Source organism: Babylonia areolata, chromosome 4, assembly GCF_041734735.1.
Source record: "Babylonia areolata isolate BAREFJ2019XMU chromosome 4, ASM4173473v1, whole genome shotgun sequence".
NCBI lineage: Eukaryota > Metazoa > Mollusca > Gastropoda > Neogastropoda > Buccinidae > Babylonia > Babylonia areolata.
In genome coordinates, this window is record NC_134879.1 from 36,885,620 (window position 1) to 36,905,635 (window position 20,016).

General features: G+C 40.7%; 2 protein-coding genes across 4 annotated transcripts in view; one reads left to right on the forward strand and one right to left on the reverse strand.

Annotated features, from left to right (window-relative positions):
• Nucleotides 1-19,358, reverse strand: part of LOC143281132 (xanthine dehydrogenase/oxidase-like) — an 80,662-nt gene extending 61,304 nt beyond the window's left edge. Inside the window, exons 1-5 of one of the 3 annotated variants that reach the window (XM_076586123.1) lie at nt 19,329-19,358; nt 10,255-10,342; nt 6,690-6,747; nt 972-1,068; nt 129-237 (exon numbers count right to left, since the gene is read on the reverse strand). In XM_076586123.1, coding sequence (XP_076442238.1) covers nt 129-237; nt 972-1,068; nt 6,690-6,747; nt 10,255-10,342; nt 19,329-19,336 — 360 coding nt within the window. In that variant the 5' untranslated portion in view covers nt 19,337-19,358. Of the gene's footprint in view, nt 1-128; nt 238-971; nt 1,069-6,689; nt 6,748-10,254; nt 10,343-10,575; nt 10,681-19,328 lie in introns of those variants that run through there. The other 2 variants (XM_076586122.1, XM_076586124.1) reach the window with 2 other exon arrangements.
• Nucleotides 19,359-19,666: 308 nt separating this feature from the next.
• Nucleotides 19,667-20,016, forward strand: part of LOC143281133 (xanthine dehydrogenase/oxidase-like) — a 56,460-nt gene continuing 56,110 nt past the window's right edge. The window contains exon 1 of the mRNA XM_076586125.1: nt 19,667-19,877. The gene's annotated coding sequence lies outside the window, so the exon portion shown is untranslated. The remainder of the gene's footprint in view (nt 19,878-20,016) is intronic.

A 20,016-nucleotide genomic window follows, 5' to 3' on the forward strand; every position in this document is an offset into this window, starting at 1 on the left:
GAGGGCTGGATTATGCTGCTTTCAGGCATCTGAGTAGCAAATGTGGCGTGGTGTCTATTGTAGATTTGTTCGAAAGCAGTGACGCCTCCTTGAGAAACTGAAATTGAAACTGTAATTGAAGCTCTCACCTGTAGCGGATGGAGACGGGTACGATGGCTACCAATGCCCTCCACAGTGGTGACAGCCATTCCGTGCAGTGAACACAGGGGCAGGAGACAGGCATTGGCACTGTAGTGTCTGTACACACACACACACACACACACACACACACACACACACACACACACACACACACACAGTGAACACAGGGGCAGGAGACAGGCATTGGCACTGTAGTGTCTGTACACACACACACACACACACACACACACACACACACACAGTGAACACAGGGGCAGGAGACAGGCATTGGCACTGTAGTGTCTGCACACACACACACACACACACACACACACACACACACACACACAGTGAACACAGGGGCAGGAGACAGGCATTGGCACTGTAGTGTCTGTACACACACACACACACACACACACACACACACACACACACAGTGAACACAGGGGCAGGAGACAGGCATTGGCACTGTAGTGTCTGTACACACACACACACACACACAGTGAACACAGGGGCAGGAGACAGGCATTGGCACTGTAGTGGCTGTACACACACACACACACACACACACACACACACACACACACACACACACAGTGAACACAGGGGCAGGAGACAGGCATTGGCACTGTAGTGTCTGTACACACACACACACACACACACACACACACACACACACACACACAATGAACACAGGGGCAGGAGACAGGCATTGGCACTGTAGTGTCTGTACACACACACACACACACACACACACACAAACACACACACACATACATTCAAACATGAAGAGAGAGAGAGACAGAGACAGAGGAGAATCATGTTTTGTGGTAGAATGGACAGACTGTTACCGAGCAGTGTCGGAGTCCGCAGACCAGAAAGACACCATGACAGTACAGGCGCCACACCCACCTTCCCCACATCCAAGCTTGGTTCCTGTCAGCTGTACTGGACACTGGAGTTGAGGATGTGTGTAAATGATGATGATATGGATACTTCTATAGAGACACTGGAGGTGAGGGTGTGTGTATATGATGATGATATTGGTATTTCTATAGGGATACTGGCGTTGAGGATATGTGTATCTGATGATGATAGGGATACTTCTATTGGGACACTGGAGGTGAGGATGTGTGTATATGATGATCATATTGGTATTTCTATAGGGATACTGGCGTTGAGGATATGTGTATCTGATGATGATAGGGATACTTCTTTTGGGACACTGGAGGTGAGGATGTGTGTATATGATGATCATATTGGTATTTCTATAGGGATACTGGCGTTGAGGATATGTGTATCTGATGATGATAGGGATACTTCTTTTGGGACACTGGAGGTGAGGATGTGTGTATATGATGATCATATTGGTATTTCTATAGGGATACTGGCGTTGAGGATATGTGTATCTGATACTGATATGGATACTTCTTTTGGGACACTGGAGGTGAGGATGTGTGTATCTGATGATCATATTGGTATTTCTATAGGGACACTGGAGTTGAGGATGTGTGTATCTGATGATGATATGGATACTTCTATAGGGACACTGGAGGCGAGGATGTGTGTATATGATGATGACATTGATATTTCTATAGGGATACTGGCGTTGAGGATGTGTGTATCTGATGATGATATGTGACCTTCCACCACGGAATGAGTCGCTTTGCACCAGAGGTCGATTGTTAGTTATTGGTATATCATAAATCTGCAATAAATGAGCTTTACAGCAAAAAAAAAGTTTGTAAATCGGATGATTCTGTGAAAAGTTATCGTGCTTTGAAGTTCTAAAGTCGCGAAAGTAAAGAACTGAGAAATCAAGGCCGAAAAGTTTTGGTACATGTTCATAGCAATCACATACTTCTAAGCAAGATGTGTTCATGAAATTTGGCACACACATACTTAGTGGTAATATCCACAATTGCTCAAAGTTTGAAAGAAAAATATTGAGTGCACTTGATTTTATTCAAATAAGAATTTTCTTCTTTTTTTTTCTTTCTTTTTTTTTGTGTGGAAAGAATTGCAACTGAGGGGAAAGTATACATACTTTTTAATCAGCTCAACATGACTAGAAACCTACCAGTTTTAAGATTAGATTTGTTGTGGTGTTGTTTGTGGTCCAATTGCTATGAAACTTTTGCATTGTATAGTATGTGTACTAAAATTTATGCCAGATTAAAGGGGAAAAAATAGTAAATCATGATGCCGAATTGTGTAATTGTTATGATTCAATGTGCTCACTGACTTACTCAGTTACTGTGCTTGTGATATTACCATAATCCATGCAACAAGCACAACAAAACAACAACAAAAAAGATCCATACAACAAAACTGCTCACATAAAAGGTACAAATTTATGTTTATTCAATAATTAATGCTAATAATAATAGATTAAATATCAAACAGTAATTTCAGTTTTGTACATCTACATCACAGCTTTCATTCTTTACACAGGACTTTACAAAATGCTTTACTTCTAGTTCCATCAATTTTATCAGAAAAAAAGGAATACACTTATATATTTATTTATTTATTTCATAATATAATCAGATAAAGCAGTTTACTGATAATAAAAGTATGAAATAGTGATTATTAATGCTGTATCACTATGAGTATCAGTGTGCATGTGCATGACATGCTGTAATGCATTAAGTTACTTTATGCATAGTGTCATGTCAAGCACCTGCACACTGATATCATTTATGTAAATGTCTATGCAAAACTTTACAATTCCATACATGTACATCTGTACAAAGTTTGTAAAAAGAAAATAAGTTTGCAGACTTCATGGTAAATTTATACTTTAAATCATAGTACATTAACAGTTGACCACAAAATCACTCACTCATAGATGGGAGTTCACCAGCAGATAATTCTTTAGTTGACAGTGTAGTTAATGTGGTGGTGTTGCCTTTCCTTCTAATGACATGACTTGCCAGTAGTGATCTCAGAATTATTCATTGGTGAACAGGCAGGCATATAAAGTACCATCATATCTTTCAGGGCTGAAAAAAAAAGTTGAACTATTAGTGATACTGATAGTATTTACTGTTGACACAACTACATTTATTCACCTCAAAACAACACACACACACACACACACAGATGCAGAAACACACAGAGAAACACACACACACACACACACACACACACACACACACACACACACACACACACACACAAACCAACCTGACGAACATATACATAAAATATCCATTGAAGCAAATTCTTTGAAACTGAAAACTGTTCATAATGTCATGCCCTTGTACCCATGCTCAGTTACATGTAATGGATAACATGTGAAGGGACCATATGTGTGTGTGTGTGTGTGTGTGTGTGTGTGTGTGTGTGTGTGTGACACATTGTGTGTGTGACACACATTGTGTGTGTGTGTTCGTTCTTTTGTTTAGCGTCTTTTCACTATCAGTGATATTAGACGTTAAAAAAAAAAAAAAAAAAGGGCGGGGGGTGGGGGGGCGGGGGGGGGGGGGGGGGGCATGGGGTATAACTAACTTGCAATTACATTTAACAGTAACAATTCAATAATAATAATTATAATAATCAGAAACCATTAACACAATTCTGAAGTGCATTAAAGGAATGTAGAAATAGGGCTATGAAATAATGCCTGTGAAAGTTCGACCATAAGAACCTCGTCAGAAATAACTTTACAAAAATCATCTGCAGAATTATTATTCTCTTTGAAATACTTGGGCAAGAAGGTACGTAACTGCTGGCAGTGAAACAAACAAGATGCAAGCTGAACTGCTTACCACAGATGCATGTAACATTTTTACTATACTTTATCTTCAGCGCATCAAGTTTTATACGGAAGAAAGTAGAGGTTATTAATCTTGTATAGCAAGCTGATGGATTCGGTATCTTTTCTTTAATAATAATGTGTGTGTGTGTGTGTGTGTGAGAGAGTGGCATGTAAACACATTGTGTCACACATTGTACTGGTGTGTGTGTGTGTGTGTGTGTGTGTGTGTGTGTGTGTGTGTGTGTGTGTGTGTGATTTTCTTTTAATTTACACTCTGTTAATTTCCTCAGATTCACTTTATTATTTTAATCATTTTTATTCCACATGTCAAACTGTGAATTTCTGTACCAATGTACAGACAATAAATCAGTCTTGAGTCAATCATTGCTAAATACAAATTATCAGCAACTGATTATTGGTTATACCATCATTACACTTCAATATTTGTCAATGTGGGTAAAATAAGAATGCTTACCTTCAGACACATTAGCAATTTCCAGTCCCCCAGTCACTTTGCTTGCATTTCCTTGTGTGAACTTTTAGAGAAAGTTCTCTCACTTTCAGTGCAGCAAGTCAGTTTCACTCGTTTCCATGTCAGTCACACCACTGATGGCACCTGGCGCATGTGATTTCGGCAATTACAGGCGAAAGCTTCCATCCTTTCTGTATCTAGTGCAAATGTTGATTCGTAGTGTGTCCTTATTTTGAAAGCGACTATTGGCTCGTAGTTTAAAACTTAGCCAATGAGAAGAACATAGATTGAAAGATACGGACTTGACCTTTAACTCTCTCCATACGAACGGCGAAAGAGACGACGTTAACAGCGTTTCACCCCAATTACCACCATCAAAATATTGCAAGCGGAAGGCTCTTATACTGAAGAGGTGAATGTTGACAAAGAATACCACAATTCTGACGACGGAAGCTAAAGGTTGGGTCATTCAGACACCCACTGGACATCCGAGGGGTCTGTGTAGAGGAAAAGAGAGGACTGGCCGTACTGAGTGAGTTAAAACGATGTATGATTCGATCGGTCGATTCCAAGAGATTAGGGAGGACAAGCTTGTCAAAGCTGATCGATTTTGCGAAGTCATAGGCGATCAGAATGATGGGTTAGGTATTTTAAGCACACTTTTAAGACAAAAGAAGAAACAGTTATGCCTAGATACTTCAATATGAGATAAAAGAAAGCCTAAAGTTTACTATGAAGTCAAAATCTGAAAATCGACAACCTGACCCCCACCCGCCTAAAATCGCCTCCAGCGGCAAAGTTGGTCAGGGACAAAGCGACTCATTTCGTGATGGAGGGTCACATGGATGGATACTTCTATAGGGACACTGGAGGTGAGGGTGTGTGTATCTGATGATGATGATGATATGGATACCTCTATAGCGCCTATCCTCGGTCAGAGATCAAGCTCTGAACGCTTTCCAGTCATTTGCACAACAGGCTGCCTAACTGGGTAAAGCCCACTGACAACTGCCATCGGGCGCTCACCATTCGTTTCCTGCATCATTCAATCGGGTTCAGTCGTGCACACACATGCACTCATACAGACACGCAACGTTTTAAGTGTATGACCGTTTTGTTTATTTACCATGCTATGTAGGCAGCCATACTCCGTTTTCGAGGGTGTGCAAATTGGGTATATTCTTGTCTTCATAGCCCACCGAATGCTGCCATGGATTAAAAGATCTTTAATGTGCATATTTGATCTTCTGCGTGCATATACACACGAAGAGGGTTGAAGCACAAGTGGGTCTACACATATGTTGACCTGGGAGATCGGAAAAAATCTCCATCCCTAACCCACCAGGTGCAACAAGGATCGAAATCAGGAAACACAGGTTTTATTAGACAAGGGAAGTCCAAACTCACGTCAAACAGCAAAGACCCAGTCAAGTCCAATATCAATGTCAGCAGTCAACAGCTGGAGACTGAAGCAGTTTAAGAATCTTGGTGCCATCACCAGTGAAGACTGAGGAACAAAAGTGAAGCTCCTGCATGCACTGATTCTCTGTTTTCTTGTATGCATGCGAATCCTGGGCTCTTTTGGCAAAGTTTGAGAGAAGGATCCAAGCAGTGGATATATGGTACTTCAGGAGAGTCCTTGGCATCTCCTGCAAAGACCACATCACAAATGAAGAAGTCAGAAAAACCATCAGGCAGCACTTTGGTCGGTATAGACACCTACTGACCACTGTGAATGGACGAAGATGAGATGGTGTGGCCACGTGACAAGATCAGACAGGCTCTCCAAGACCATCCTTCAGGGAACAGTGCAAGGGGAAAAGGAGACGAGGCAGACAGCGAAGGAAGTGGGCAGACAACATCACTGAGTGGACAGAGAGGAGCTTTGCCGAAACTCAGGCCCAATCCCACGATCGCTTTCTGGAGAATGCTGGTGATGGGTTCAGCAGTGCAGCGTCCCCACGACCAAACCAGATTTCGGGACCGACAGTGACATATTATTAGACAAGACTATTCAAGACAGGAAACCTAGTGAGAGTACACGAACATTTTACATGCTGCATGTGACAAATACAAAATATGAAACGCATTGTGTTCACAAGAAGGAGGAGGAAAAGAAGATTACTGCATTGAAAACGTTATTTTGTGCTGTTCCATGTTATGATGTGTTGTATTGTGCTAGCCAAAGCTAGCCAACGTGAAGCTGGGTTAGGTTGTTATGTTATGTGGTAATAGTAACCGTTGATATTACAGCAAACACACACAAACTCACACACACACACTGACACTGACACACACACACACACATATACACAAACGTGTTTTGAAGGATACAGTTTAGTCGGAGGAACTGAAGCAAAGTCGTCTCAGGATCAGGATTGGACACAGTTACCTGGAAACAATAAAGGAAAATCGTTCTTTGAATCAGTAAGTTAAATCTCTCTCTTTCTCTGTCTCTCTGTCTCACAGACACAGACAAGGACATAGACAGACAGACAGACGCAAACACATACACTGTCTCTCTCTCTCTCTGTCTCTGTCTCTGTCTCCCTCCCTTACCCCCCCCCCCCCTCTCCTCGAGAGAGAGAGAGAGAGAGGACAATAGAAACATGGTGACATTACATAAACATTTTTGTTTACACGTGTGACGAGTAGTCACAACTCTTTCTTTGCACTATGAGTATGACGGCGGGGTCAAGGCTAATCTAGAGAAGGCGTCATGGCAGAATCTAACCGATGAGCGTTAAATTTCTGTAGCAGTTTTCAGAAATGATCAGGGTTCTACTTCTAGGCTCTGTTTCAGCATGGTATTGTGTCCTTGAACAAGGCCCTTAACTCACATTTTCCTCACTCCTCCCAGGTGTGAATGGGTACCTGGCTTCAACTGGGACAGGTCAAAACGACGAAATGAGAGGATTGGGCCCCGCTTTCCTTTACGGCCGTGCTTTGGACACAGTGGACATAAATTCACTGCCCTGATGACCATAAAGACTATAGGAACCTTTGAACCCTTTTTAGGTTATCGCCTCCTGGAAAAGGTCGGCAATATTAACATTTTTACCCGTGCACTCTTCGATGTTGAAGTGAGAAATGACTTATGATGTTGTGCGCACCAAACCACGATATGAAGCAAGGTGTCAGTGCCTACACACAGAATCCCGGAACCATGAAGTTGTCAACCCTACACACATTATCACGGAATGAATTTGTGAGAGTACACTGGCACGCACAGCATCATAAGTCACGGAATGAAGTCAGCCTGAGCCCCGGCAACTGTACGGACACACTGGCAAACACGGAATGAACCTGTCACTGTACACTGCCAGAGACACATGTTGAAGGAATGTTGTGATTGTACATGCACGACCTGTCCTGTCTGCCGAAGTGGATGTGCACGAAAGGGACGTAGGAAAGAGGTTACTGTGCATTGACAATCTTGTACTTGAAGTGAAGACGGAATGAACTGCACCGTGTTTCAGCGTGAGGATGAAAACAAGAGTGGAGGACTAGACAACTGATGGGTTCCGAACGTAACATGAACAACTGTGTGCGTACGGAAAGAATGGCCATCTGTGGAGCTAAATATTTTATGTCTCGCCCTCAGTTCTCCACGGAAGGCCAGGAGCACACTGACATGCAACACAGGACACAGCACACACGTATGTGACGCGTGCTGTCGAGGAAACAAGTTGTCTAACACACACCACGGACAATCACGGAATGAAGTTCTCAACACACACACACACACACACACACACGTGAAATCGCCGACTTGAACATTTACAGCTGGCGCAAGCATCACTGACGAGAAAGGGACATCCAGCTGTCCAATTGAAACGGTTAAGTTCAGCACGGACACTGACTCGGCCGTTAAAATGCACTTTCCTATTTCGCTATGTGACTTTTCTGCACAGCACGTTGTTAAGGAAGGTCAGTTCCATCAGTCCCGCTCATTTTGTAATGTGAAGTCCTCTTTGCAACGCATTTGAGCACTGCAATACAGGGAATGGTGTGCGGTTTCCACGTGTACCCGGTCAGTGCTGTCGGAACCGATACAGCAAGGACGTACAACGAAACAGGCCGAAAAAAAACGCACCCACCACAGGAGACTGCCGTCACTCTTTTGACGTCGCACACACGTGAGTGTTTCATGCAAGCTGTTTTATTATTTTCAGTCATGTTCATGTTAGGATCACAACCTATTGTCTCGTCCCCCACTCTGTTTTCATTCTCTCGCGAAGCATGGTACAGTTCATTCCGTCTTCACTTTAGATAACCTGGCGATCGCGTTCACTGACCGCTTTCGATCGAACTGCCTTATACGTCCCGTTCGTGCATGTCCGCTCCTGGAGATATGACACCGACAAGCAGTCCTGATTTCTTTACGAATTTCAAGCCCATTGCTTGATGCATGGAATGCCTCACGAACTCGGACATACCGGCGTTTAGAATCGAGACAAGTTTCATTTCGAGTACTGACCCAAACATGTGTATATATACACACTCCCGTCTTAATCGTTTTCATGTATGTTTTGTAACACAGGCGGGTAAGTTCGAACTGACCCATGGGTCACATTTTTTCTTCACTTTGCGTATCCCCCATTCTTTCCAAGCCCCTTGCTAGGTGCATGGAATGCCCCAAAAAGCATCCCTTTTTAGACACCTTTCTAATCTCCACAAGTTCGTTTTAAAATCCTCTACTATAGTCGACAAACTTATATATATAATTAACATTTTCACCCGTTTGGGACTTTCTCACGTATGGTTTGTACTGCAGACGGGTAAAAATGTTAATTATAATATAAGAATGTCGAACTAGAGATGGTGCACAACTTCGTAACAAGCCCGGGTATTTTAGACACCTTTCTAATCTCGACAAGTTCGTTTTAAAATCCTCTACTATAGTCGACAAACTTATATATATAATTAACATTTTCACCCGTTTGGGACTTTCTCACGTATGGTTTGTACTGCAGACGGGTAAAAATGTTAATTATAATATAAGAATGTCGAACCAGAGATGGTGCACAACATTGTCACCAGCCGGTATACCCATTTGGGTAGATTTGATTTCTGACTTCGACACCGAAGAGTGCACGGGTAAAAATGTTAATATTGCCAAAAGGTCTATACTATTTTCGGGAAGAGAGAGAGCACCCCAGACTAATAAAATCAATAGTCGTAAAAAGTCTTGAGTGCATTTGCTCAGGTAGATTGGTGGCTTGGAAGCAAATATACACAAGTTCAAGTATCGCATGGTCCAGGATTGTAACAGATGGCCCTGTAGGTCCGAAGAGACAGACAGAATGAAAGAATGTTGGATGTGTGTATATTTGCGTGTTCAAAAAAAAAAAAAAAAAAAAAATCTCTCCCCCACACACAATCTGTCACCCAGACGCCACAAGACAATCTGCCAACAATATAACAAGTCAGCTTTTAGAACAGGGTCAATGTTATAATCAACTTTCCGAGACAAAAAGGAACAAGTTTTCTTTTCTAGAGCAAATGGACGCTTTGCTCACACAATATTAAACTTACATTAATTATCTTTACATATGTTCAACAATTTTTTCGTCGCATATAGTCCCAATATTTTCAGGTTCATACACCAGATTTGCACTATCTCCCTTGACACATATCATTGACGCATAATTATCAAGTCCACAGTCTTTTCTCTCAACAGAAGAACAGTCGTTTCCTGTGTCATTCAGTCGGGCTTCAGTTATGAACACACACACACACTCGCACGCATGCACGCACACCGGCATACACGCATGTATATCAGAGTGAATTTTACAAAAGGACATCGGTAATCTTAATGTAAAGACACGTGGACATGCACAGTACAGACAGACAGACAAACAGACAGACAGACAGAGCGGCATTGTTCTGGGTTCACCTGTTTGCCATTGACAGAAAACACCAGGTCGTTGTGGCCAGCCATTTTGCAGCGTGCAGGCCTTGCCTCACACACCACTTCAGCCACGCTGAGAGAAAGACAGGGAAAACTTTATAACAGGTGAAATCACACTGAAGAATGCTCACTGAAAAATAGTTAACATAAATAAACCAACCGCGCGCGCACACACACACATACACACACCGAACACACACAGAGGGTGTCGAACTCATCAACACACACACACACCGAATAGTGTCTAACCTGGTTACACCGATGACACACATACACCAAACACACACACACCGAATAGTGTCTAACCTGGTTACACCGCTGACACACATACACCAAACACACACACACCGAACACGCAGCCACTGTATGCTGGGGAATTTCGGTTTAGGTATGTGTTACGTCAAAATGTGAGCAACAAAAACGTTCTTTTCTTCAGAGCGACCTACATAGAGTTTCAAGGCAAGAACATGAAAGCGTTCCGCAAGCGCGGTATATGGGGGTCGCCAGAGGAAAGCGTTCAGCGTGGCATAGCACTTGTGACTGACTGCTGCCGCGCTGATGCTGATCTGTTGTCAGGTCACTGCGGCAGACAACAGATTCCAGAAAGCTAGTAAGAGAGCTCTTTGGGTTCAAAAGGAAACAAGCATTTTCAATTTCATGTTGGTTTTTTGTTGTTGTTTTTTTATACTAAACTGGTAGAAGACGCAAATTCGTTTTTGTGAACGTTTTCCAGTTTCTTACCAGTCAGGATATATCATAAAGAATGAAATCGGTATTATACCGACTGTAAAGGCGAATTTATGAAGGCAGCACGGGATCATTCAGTTCGTAAGTACAATTTTGTTGACATTTAACGCAATGCACAACTTGGATATACTTCATGCTCTGCTTATTAACGTGTAGAATATAAATACTCTTAATATGCCGTGTTAACCAGGTTTGTTTCAATGAAAATTATCGACGCTCTGTCCAGATTATCAAGTCGGAAAGTATGGAAGGCAGATGATGGCAAAATTAAACATCATGTCTTGATGTGAAAAGAACGGTTTGAAATACATATTTTTCTTTGGAAATGAACCGGTATTTGTAAATGTGACTCATGAACCCTGGCGCAGTAGACGTCAATTTAGCGTGGGATATAAATAATAATCATGATAACAATGAATCATAGATTTTATTAATGATTATTTAAAACTTTGTTGTAACATGCGTGACATTGAATCCAAGTTACCTAAACTAACTTTACCGACACAGATGTTTGAATTACTGAACTTTTAATAATGATAGCAATGAATCTATCATGCAATCCTCAGCCCATGCAATGGAATCAAACAAAGTATGTGCAAAATGATGTATTTTATTAATGATTACCTATAACCTTATGATATATGTAACATGGAACCCAAAATACCTACTGTTCATCTTATTATGAAATGGGATTTGTATGATTTATATTTATTTTGCCATCATCTGCCTTTCATGATTTCTGAATTAATTGTCTGGACAGTGCTCTGACAATGTTCATTGAAACAAACCTGGTTAACGGGCATTTAGATATTTATATACTACACGTTAATAAGCAGAGCATGAAGTATATCCACTGAAGTTGTGCACTGCGTAAAATGTCAGCAAAATTGTACTTACGAACTAAATGATCCCGTGCTGCCTTCGTAAATTCACCTTTGCAGTCAGTATAATACTATTTTCATTCTTTATGAAATGTCATGACTGGTAAGAAACTGTAAAACATTCATAAAAGCAAATTTGCGTCTTCTACCAATTTAGTATAAAATACATGAACTTAAAAATGTTTGTTTCCTTTTGACCCCAAAGAGTTCTCTTATTTTCTGTACGGTATCTGCCGCAGTGTCCTAATAACGGAGATATAGGACATCATCAGCGCGGTAGCAGTCAGTTACAAGTACTGTACCACGCGAAACGCTTCACTCTGGCGACCCCTTATACCGCGCTTGCGAAACACTGGCTTGCTCTTGCGTTGCGACTCTTTGAAAGGCGCTCTTTCTAGGCCAGAAGTGTGATGATTTATTCTATTTTATCGTGAAAAGAACGGTTTTGTTGCATACATTTTGACCATTTTTGTATCTGCCCTGGACTATTGGCAGGTGTTGGTACCTATGTCCTTGAACCTTGGTGGGTAATGTCTCATAGAGAATCTCTGAGAGAGACAGAGAGAGACAGAGAGCGTTCCCCCGTATATACACTTGAGTCGTGGTGAGAGTCAGTGTTATACAGCCCGTGTAACTACAATGCAGCGAGCCCACACATAGTTAACAACAGCGGGGCCTCAACCACTGATAGGTATATTTTTAGATCGGAACATGGTTGACAAAAATACTGGAACAAAACAACTGTCCTTAGACGATCTATACCACAAGGCAGTGAGGCGGAAGGCTGTCCAGATTACAAATGACTGTTCTCACCCCGTTCCGCTGTCTTGAAATGCTTCCCTCTGGTCGGCAGTATAAAAATTACTAGACTCAACTCTTGTACATGTGACTTATATTTGAATATCTTGTTATTTACAAAATTCAGCTTTTATTTACATGCCTGTGATCTACTTAGTATCCAAATTTTTATATGCTTTAATTTAATAGATGAAGTGATTCATTCATTTAGCATTTTACACATGAAGTAGTCTTTATCTGTGACTTACTTGTTCTTAAACTTGCATTGTGGTCCTGGATGTGTGTGTGTGTGTGTGTGTGTGTGAAGGTTTCCTTGTTATATTAATTTCCTTCCCCCTTTCACCTTCTAATTTAGGTGGTACCCCCTCCCCGCGCTCACCTGCTGTCTATCATTTGTCTTTTTAGGAAGATATATATATATATATATATAATCAAGTGTTTAATTCTATGATTAAGACTTAGTAACTAATGTATTTGCATGTCGATCTTCGCTTTTATATTAACAAATCTGCTGTGATGTTGAAAGTGCAACGCCCTTCCGTCCCTCACCCCAACTCTTTCCCGCCATGTTCGTATGAGTGTTTTAATTTAATGGTGGAATGAATGTCTTCACTTTTAAAGTTACTATTTCTTGAAATAAGCCTTTGTTTTCTTTATGACGAGCCTGAAGGCGGATTTCTAGACTTTGTTTCAGACAATAAAGTAATTGATTGATTGATTCATTCATTCATTCATTCCACTGAAGCAATTCAAAGTGGAGTTCCTAAGGATCCGTTCATGGACCACTTCTATTCTGCATATTTTCAATGATCTTTCTTTGTCTATATCCGACCCAAGAGTCTCATTTGATTTTTTTTTTTTTTTTTTTCAAATGACACTTCCCTTCATTCCAATGCTGTCAGCGTTGCTTGAGTTCAATATTCTCTTCAGACAGGCTTAAATCATGTTTCTAAATGGTGCAAATCCAACTCTATGGCGCTTCATCCCAAACAAAGCAACAAAGAGTATGATTCTTGCACCAAGACAAAAGCATTAAAAAAAAACCCCACTTGTCCTCACATTTGCTGTCGATAACTACATTGATAAAATTGATAACATCATGTCCATGAGCATTTTACCATGCACCCACATTGATATGTCTTTTCAGGTGCTTGCCTCTGGAACTCACTCACTATATACACGTACAAACGGACAGTTCTCTACCAATTTTCAAATAAAATCCCCATAGATATCTTCAATCCTCCCAACCATAAATAACTCGGATATACTCGTTGGCAGCAAAAGCGAGTGCCATTTATATGTCTCACTGACTGCATTCCATGTTACAGTTTCTCCATCTTCTTGTTTTGTTCTTGTTCTTATTCTTTCTTCTGTTTCTTTGTTGTTGTTGTTTTTAGTTTGTTGTTTGCTTATTTGCATTCATTTCATTTTCTTGTAATTTGTGTGCATGCATGAATATATCAATTTCATTGTCAAAATGATGACAATAGCAGTTGTACAAGTGACATTGGTGATGGCTGCAGTCATTGTAGTATTGTATCAATTGTCGTGCGTGGATTTGACAGTGACAACAATGTGACTTTAGTCATCCGGTTGTTTGCTTCCTATAGTAAATACTGATGACATATTTCTTTTCCCCTCTCTCTTTCTCCCTCTGTCTCTCTTTCTTCCCCTCCTCTTTCTCTATCTCACTCTGCTACTCATCTGTGTGTGTGTGTGTGTGCGCGCGCGCGCGCGCGCGCGGAGAGGGGTGTAATTGTATTTGTGTCAGTCTGCTTGTCTATGCCTGTGTCTTAATATGGTCCACGTATGTGTTTGTTGATTTCATTCCAATGCTGTTTATGTGAAATCTGAATGTTGTCATTGTGATGTTGTTTTCACTGTTGAACATTGTACAAGAACAACAATAACAACAACAGCAGCAGCAACAGCAACAACAAAATGAAACGTTCCTTTTGGACTTTGAACAGCAAAAAATATATCATTAACCTAATGCTAGATAAACATGCGGGTGTCTCTGTTCCCCTTCTTTTAATGTTTAAAGGCTGACATACAAGTTCAGTTGTGTCCGCGCCAGCTGGTGAATCCATTAACTGTCTGTATATTAATAAAAAGAGTTGTTCTCTTCAGAAATTATTCTGTACCAGTTGTTTATTCATCTTTTCGTTCCTGTTGTTCAGCTCCAGAAAAGAGGTATAACCGCAAATTACCACCGATATACTGGCACAATTCTACTCCTCCTATTTTTGACTCACTTGTGTAAACAAAGTGAGTCTATGTTTTAACCCGGTGTTCGGTTGTGTGTGTGTGTGTGTGTGTGTGTGTGTGTGTGTGTGTGTGTCTGTGTGTCCGTGGTAAACTTTAACATTGACATTTTTCTCTGCAAATACTTTGTCAGTTGACACCAAATTAGGCTATAAAATAGGAAAAATTCAGTTATTTCCAGTCATCTTGTTTAAAACAATATTGCACCTCTGGGATGGGCACAAAAAATAAAAAAAGAAGCCAAATTATATGCAAACTGCATTTACAGTTATATTTATATTTTTTGTATTCTCTAAACTTGGCACTTTGATCTGATATTCTGACACAACAACAAGAGCAGTTATAATTATCATTTTTTGTTCAAACAGGAACTTCTTTTGCTAAGCATGGAAGTTTTATTTATCTTCCAAACGTTTTGGTGCAGAGTGTAAAAAAGGGAAATTAATCTGTAATTAATTCTAGGGGACTTAATTTGCTTTAAACTGATCTTTCTCATCTTAAACATTACATTTTGAAATTATACTCAATACATAAAAAGCTTGTGTGTTTTACTCTCAGTGTACAGGGCTTTCACTATGTTCATTCGCCCAAGTGGTCTTTTTCGGAAGATACTAAAATCAATACGACGAGTGGACTTTACAGATCTATTGGCTGAGCCCTGAAGGTCATGGGCAAAAATCAATTGCGTACACATATTTATACACATTCAAAGCGCGTGCTCATATTCTTCGCGAACGCGAACGACGCCATTTTGTTTCAAGTTGTTGACCTGCCCGTTCAATCCTATATTCAATGGACAATACACGATAACATGTGATGGAAAGTTGGAGAAGGAGACCGTTAAATATTCATTTAGAGAAAGATTTGTGAACGCCTCATCACTTACTGGATTATGCCCCAAACTGCTATAAAAATATCCACAGAATCAGTCGTAATTCACAGTTAAAAATTGTAAACCATGCGAGTTAATACCCTTGAATTGATCACGATGAAACGAAAAAATTTCCAGTCTTGACTTTTCTCAAATTGAAGTCCTTTTCACTTCTTACAACGTTTAGAAGTACTTGTACTTGGCTCTACATGTTATTAGTTTAACAAAATACTAAATTTTCATATCAACTTTAAAACTATAAAACTAGAATGAACATAAAAGAGAAATTGAATCCACCGTGTCGTACTACATTCCCGGTGGGTGTAACTAAACTTGTACATCTATCTAGATCTAGAGAAAACGGCTAAATGTTGCAGTGTGATTGCGGCGATAGTCACGTCTCCTTTACCGCGGACTTAAAAAGATTTTTTGAATGCCCAAGATACACCAGAATAATATGATTTAAACAGCGTTCTCACTGCAATTACCGCAATTGATTTATCGCCCTTTAAAAAAGTATGTTCAAATATTAAATTTTAGAACGTCAGTTAAGGAGCCACGATAGTGTAATGGGTAAGACAGTTTCTTCTCACCCGAACACGTGGGGTTCCATTCTGGTTAGGACTTTTTTCTTTCTTTTTTTTTTTTTTTTAAACGCGAAGTTTTATAATAACATATATAGAACACATTTTAACGATTAGATTTTTTTTTAAGTGTATCACAAGTGAGTCTTGAATGCCTTGCATCTCTTGTTTAATAATGCTACAAAATTTAATTTGACGTCCACTGAAACGACACAAAATGATTTGATGTCTTACAGTACAGACCTATTGTTGGTGATAATTATTTGCAGAGAAGATGAAACCTTTTTCTCATAAGCCGAATTCAAGGTTGGATACAATGTTTCAACACTTTTATGCAAGAGAGGCAAAGCCCACAAAGAAAAGCAAACAAACAAACAAACAGATACAAATAACAACGAAAAAACCGTCACCATCATCCTCTGTCACTAACGCTTGTGCTGGTCCTGACCCCAGTGAAGATAAACGTAAACATGGAAGAAGAAACAAAAAGAGGGCAGTTACACAGTGTAGACAATACAGCTGACGATATGGATATAAAAGAAACTCTGGCAGAGATTGTTAAGCAGTTTGACGATTTGTCAACAAAAATGATATTCGCGAACTGACAAAAACAAACAAATAAACAAAAAACAAAAGAAATGATAACGATGTTCTAGCAGCAGAAGTAATGACCCTTAAAGAAGAAAACAAAGCATAACGAAATGAAATATAACAATGTGTGAAGGACAGCAACACAGACTGTTGAACGATCATCAGCAGCGCGGCAGTCAGTTCAATGTACGGGTGTACGGGGTGCCGGAGGGTGAGGGAGGGAAAAAGACTGGAGAAGTGCGTTGGACACTGTGCTAACTCTCTCGGGACGGTCATTTCTCTCTCAAGTATTTGTCCAATGTCGTGTGAGTGTCATAACTGGCACAGCTGATAGATTTCATCGTTAGAAATGCGGTATTATTTTGTCTTCATACGCCTCATAAAGTTTTGCTTTTTTCTAATACAAACGTTTCTTTCAATGACAGCAGCAGCACCATGCACCTGGGCACGAGCGCCTCTGATTTGCGAACAATCTTGTGCAATTTTTTTGAGGACAATATCTCTTCTTACACTGAGTTCCTGGAGACAGGTAAAAATGAGGAAAATGAAAGATACCTTCGATACTTTCTGAATGTTGAACAGCTTACGTGGAGTTATGACGCAGCACACTTGCTTCCGAAAGCTCTCGCCGACCTGTCCAGACGAACTGTTGTCATGTTCTCAAGTAAGACGCTCACCTATGAAACAGTCATCCATCCAGAAGGATCATCTGATTGAACAGAAATTCAGCAGCACTCGCCTATCCTGTTTTCTCTCCTGGAAACAAGTACATCGCATTATGATGCAGCGTTTCCACGTGCATATGTCCCACAGAGAAACATGGACACCCCACAGACGGCCTCGAAGATCAGATTACCTACCTCTGAAGACAGAGATGAGTCCTCGAGTAGTCTGGTATTGGATGAGAATATGTCACACACCTCCAGCAACTTTCTTCTGACAGATGGAGAGAGAGTCACAGGCACAACACTCTCAGAGAAGAGACACTGCCAGAAAGGAAAAGGAACCGGACAGACAAGACACCAAGAAAGATTCTTCACAGCTTGTTTTGACTGTTGACTTACAGGCTGTTCTTCAGGCTCCATGCTGACGTGTAGGCCAGTTGTATTACAAAAACAAGTTATCTGTCTATAACTTTACCACATACTCTCTGTCAGATGGAAATGGTAGCTGTTTCACATGGGACGAAATAGAAGGAAAGCGTGGCGCTTGTGAAACTGCAAGTTACTTGTACATCTATCTTTCGTACAGTGGAAGAGGTTGTGATTTATTCAGACTGTTGTGGTGGTCAGAACAGAAACTAGTATTTGGCAACAGCGTTGGTGCAAGTTTTGAAAAGCAAACCTAGCATCAACAAGATCACACAGATTTTTTTTTTTATAAACAGGTCACACACAAACGGAGTGTGACTCCATGCATTCTGCCTTTTCATTTGCCCAGAAATCCACACCAGTATACACCCCCAAGCGGCTGGGATATTATTCTGAGAACTGCACGCAGGAATAAACCATACAGAGTCATACCACAAGAGATTGACCAAGAAAAGTGCCTCAACAAGATTACGGAACATACACCTGAACAATCTATAAAAACTGTCATAATTGCCAACCCATGCACAGATGAATGTGGTTTACAATATATACCTTTCACAGTGAATTTGTGCACTGAGCAGTTACCTTCTTACTTAGGCTGGTCTTAATAATGACACACTGTTTCTGTGTGTTTTTGTCACATACACAAGTTCTTAACAAGACAGAAAATCTGTGACAGTGTTCAGACGTGAAGAGTCAAATTCACAGTTCGCGGGACAAATGTTTAATAGTGTGAACTGTTGGAGTGGTAGTGTGTCTGGATGCCAAATGGATCACGGCAGGTACGTTATGGAGTCTTTTTATTTTCTAAGTATCATTTTTTAAAATTGTTTGTCTTGTGTGCATGTTTATTTGTATGTGTATGTTCGTGTGTGTTTGTCCGCCTGCCTGTGTCTGTCCTTTTCCCTCCCTCTCTCTCTCATTACATGAAATCAACAGACCGTTCATTGGCTAAATGGCATGATTTCATGGCCGCAGAAACCACTGGCTAAATGGCATGATTTCATGGCTGCAGAAACCATTGGCTAAATGGCATGATTTCATGGCCGCAGAAACCAGTTACTTCGGTATGTGTTACTTTTACAGCTTCAGAATTCAAGAAGAGCTAATACTTTTATCAGCCGAAATCACGTATTTTAAAATACTTGCTTCCAAGAGACTTAAACAAAAGCATTTTATGACAGCAGAGAGACAGTAAATACAGATACTCGTTTTCTGCTGCCCGAAATACCGGCACATTCACTGGCTTCACAACAGCAGGTCAAGATAACAGGTTCTGGCAGTCTTCACAACAGCAGGTCAAGATAACAGGTTCTGGCAGTCACACGTGGCCATGTAATCGCACAGACCTATTATCTCGCTGTGCCTTTTCTCTGCTGCCGCTCTTTGGGGCACACGTGACTGTCCAACGTGCCGTATCTTCACCAAGGTTCAAATTTATTTAATTAAACAAAGAAGACTACTCTGTGTGTGTGTGTGTGTGTGTGTGTGTGTGTGTGACTATACTTTATAGTCCGACGCCTACATACACGCACACGCGCTCACACCCACCCACAAACAAACTCACACACAACCACCCGCACACACAATGATAGCCACAGGCGGAGACGGAGACCGAGCGAGATAGGAGACCTGACCATATAAAAGGTTCAGTGTGTACCTTTGCCCAGATAAGAGGCACTGACATCGAGTGCACAGCTAATAAAAACTGAAGGTTGTGTCGGCGGACTACACCGAACGCGGAGAAGACTGAAGAGAATCTGTCTAAAGCTTTCAGAAGGTAAGCTATTTTACATACCCTTCGGATAACTGGGTTTCATTCGCAGACTTATCAGAATTTACATTTGTGTCCGTGAGCTGGATTCGATTCAATTGTGTCATGTAGATTTGTTTGTTTGGCTTTGATGATGAAATGTTTA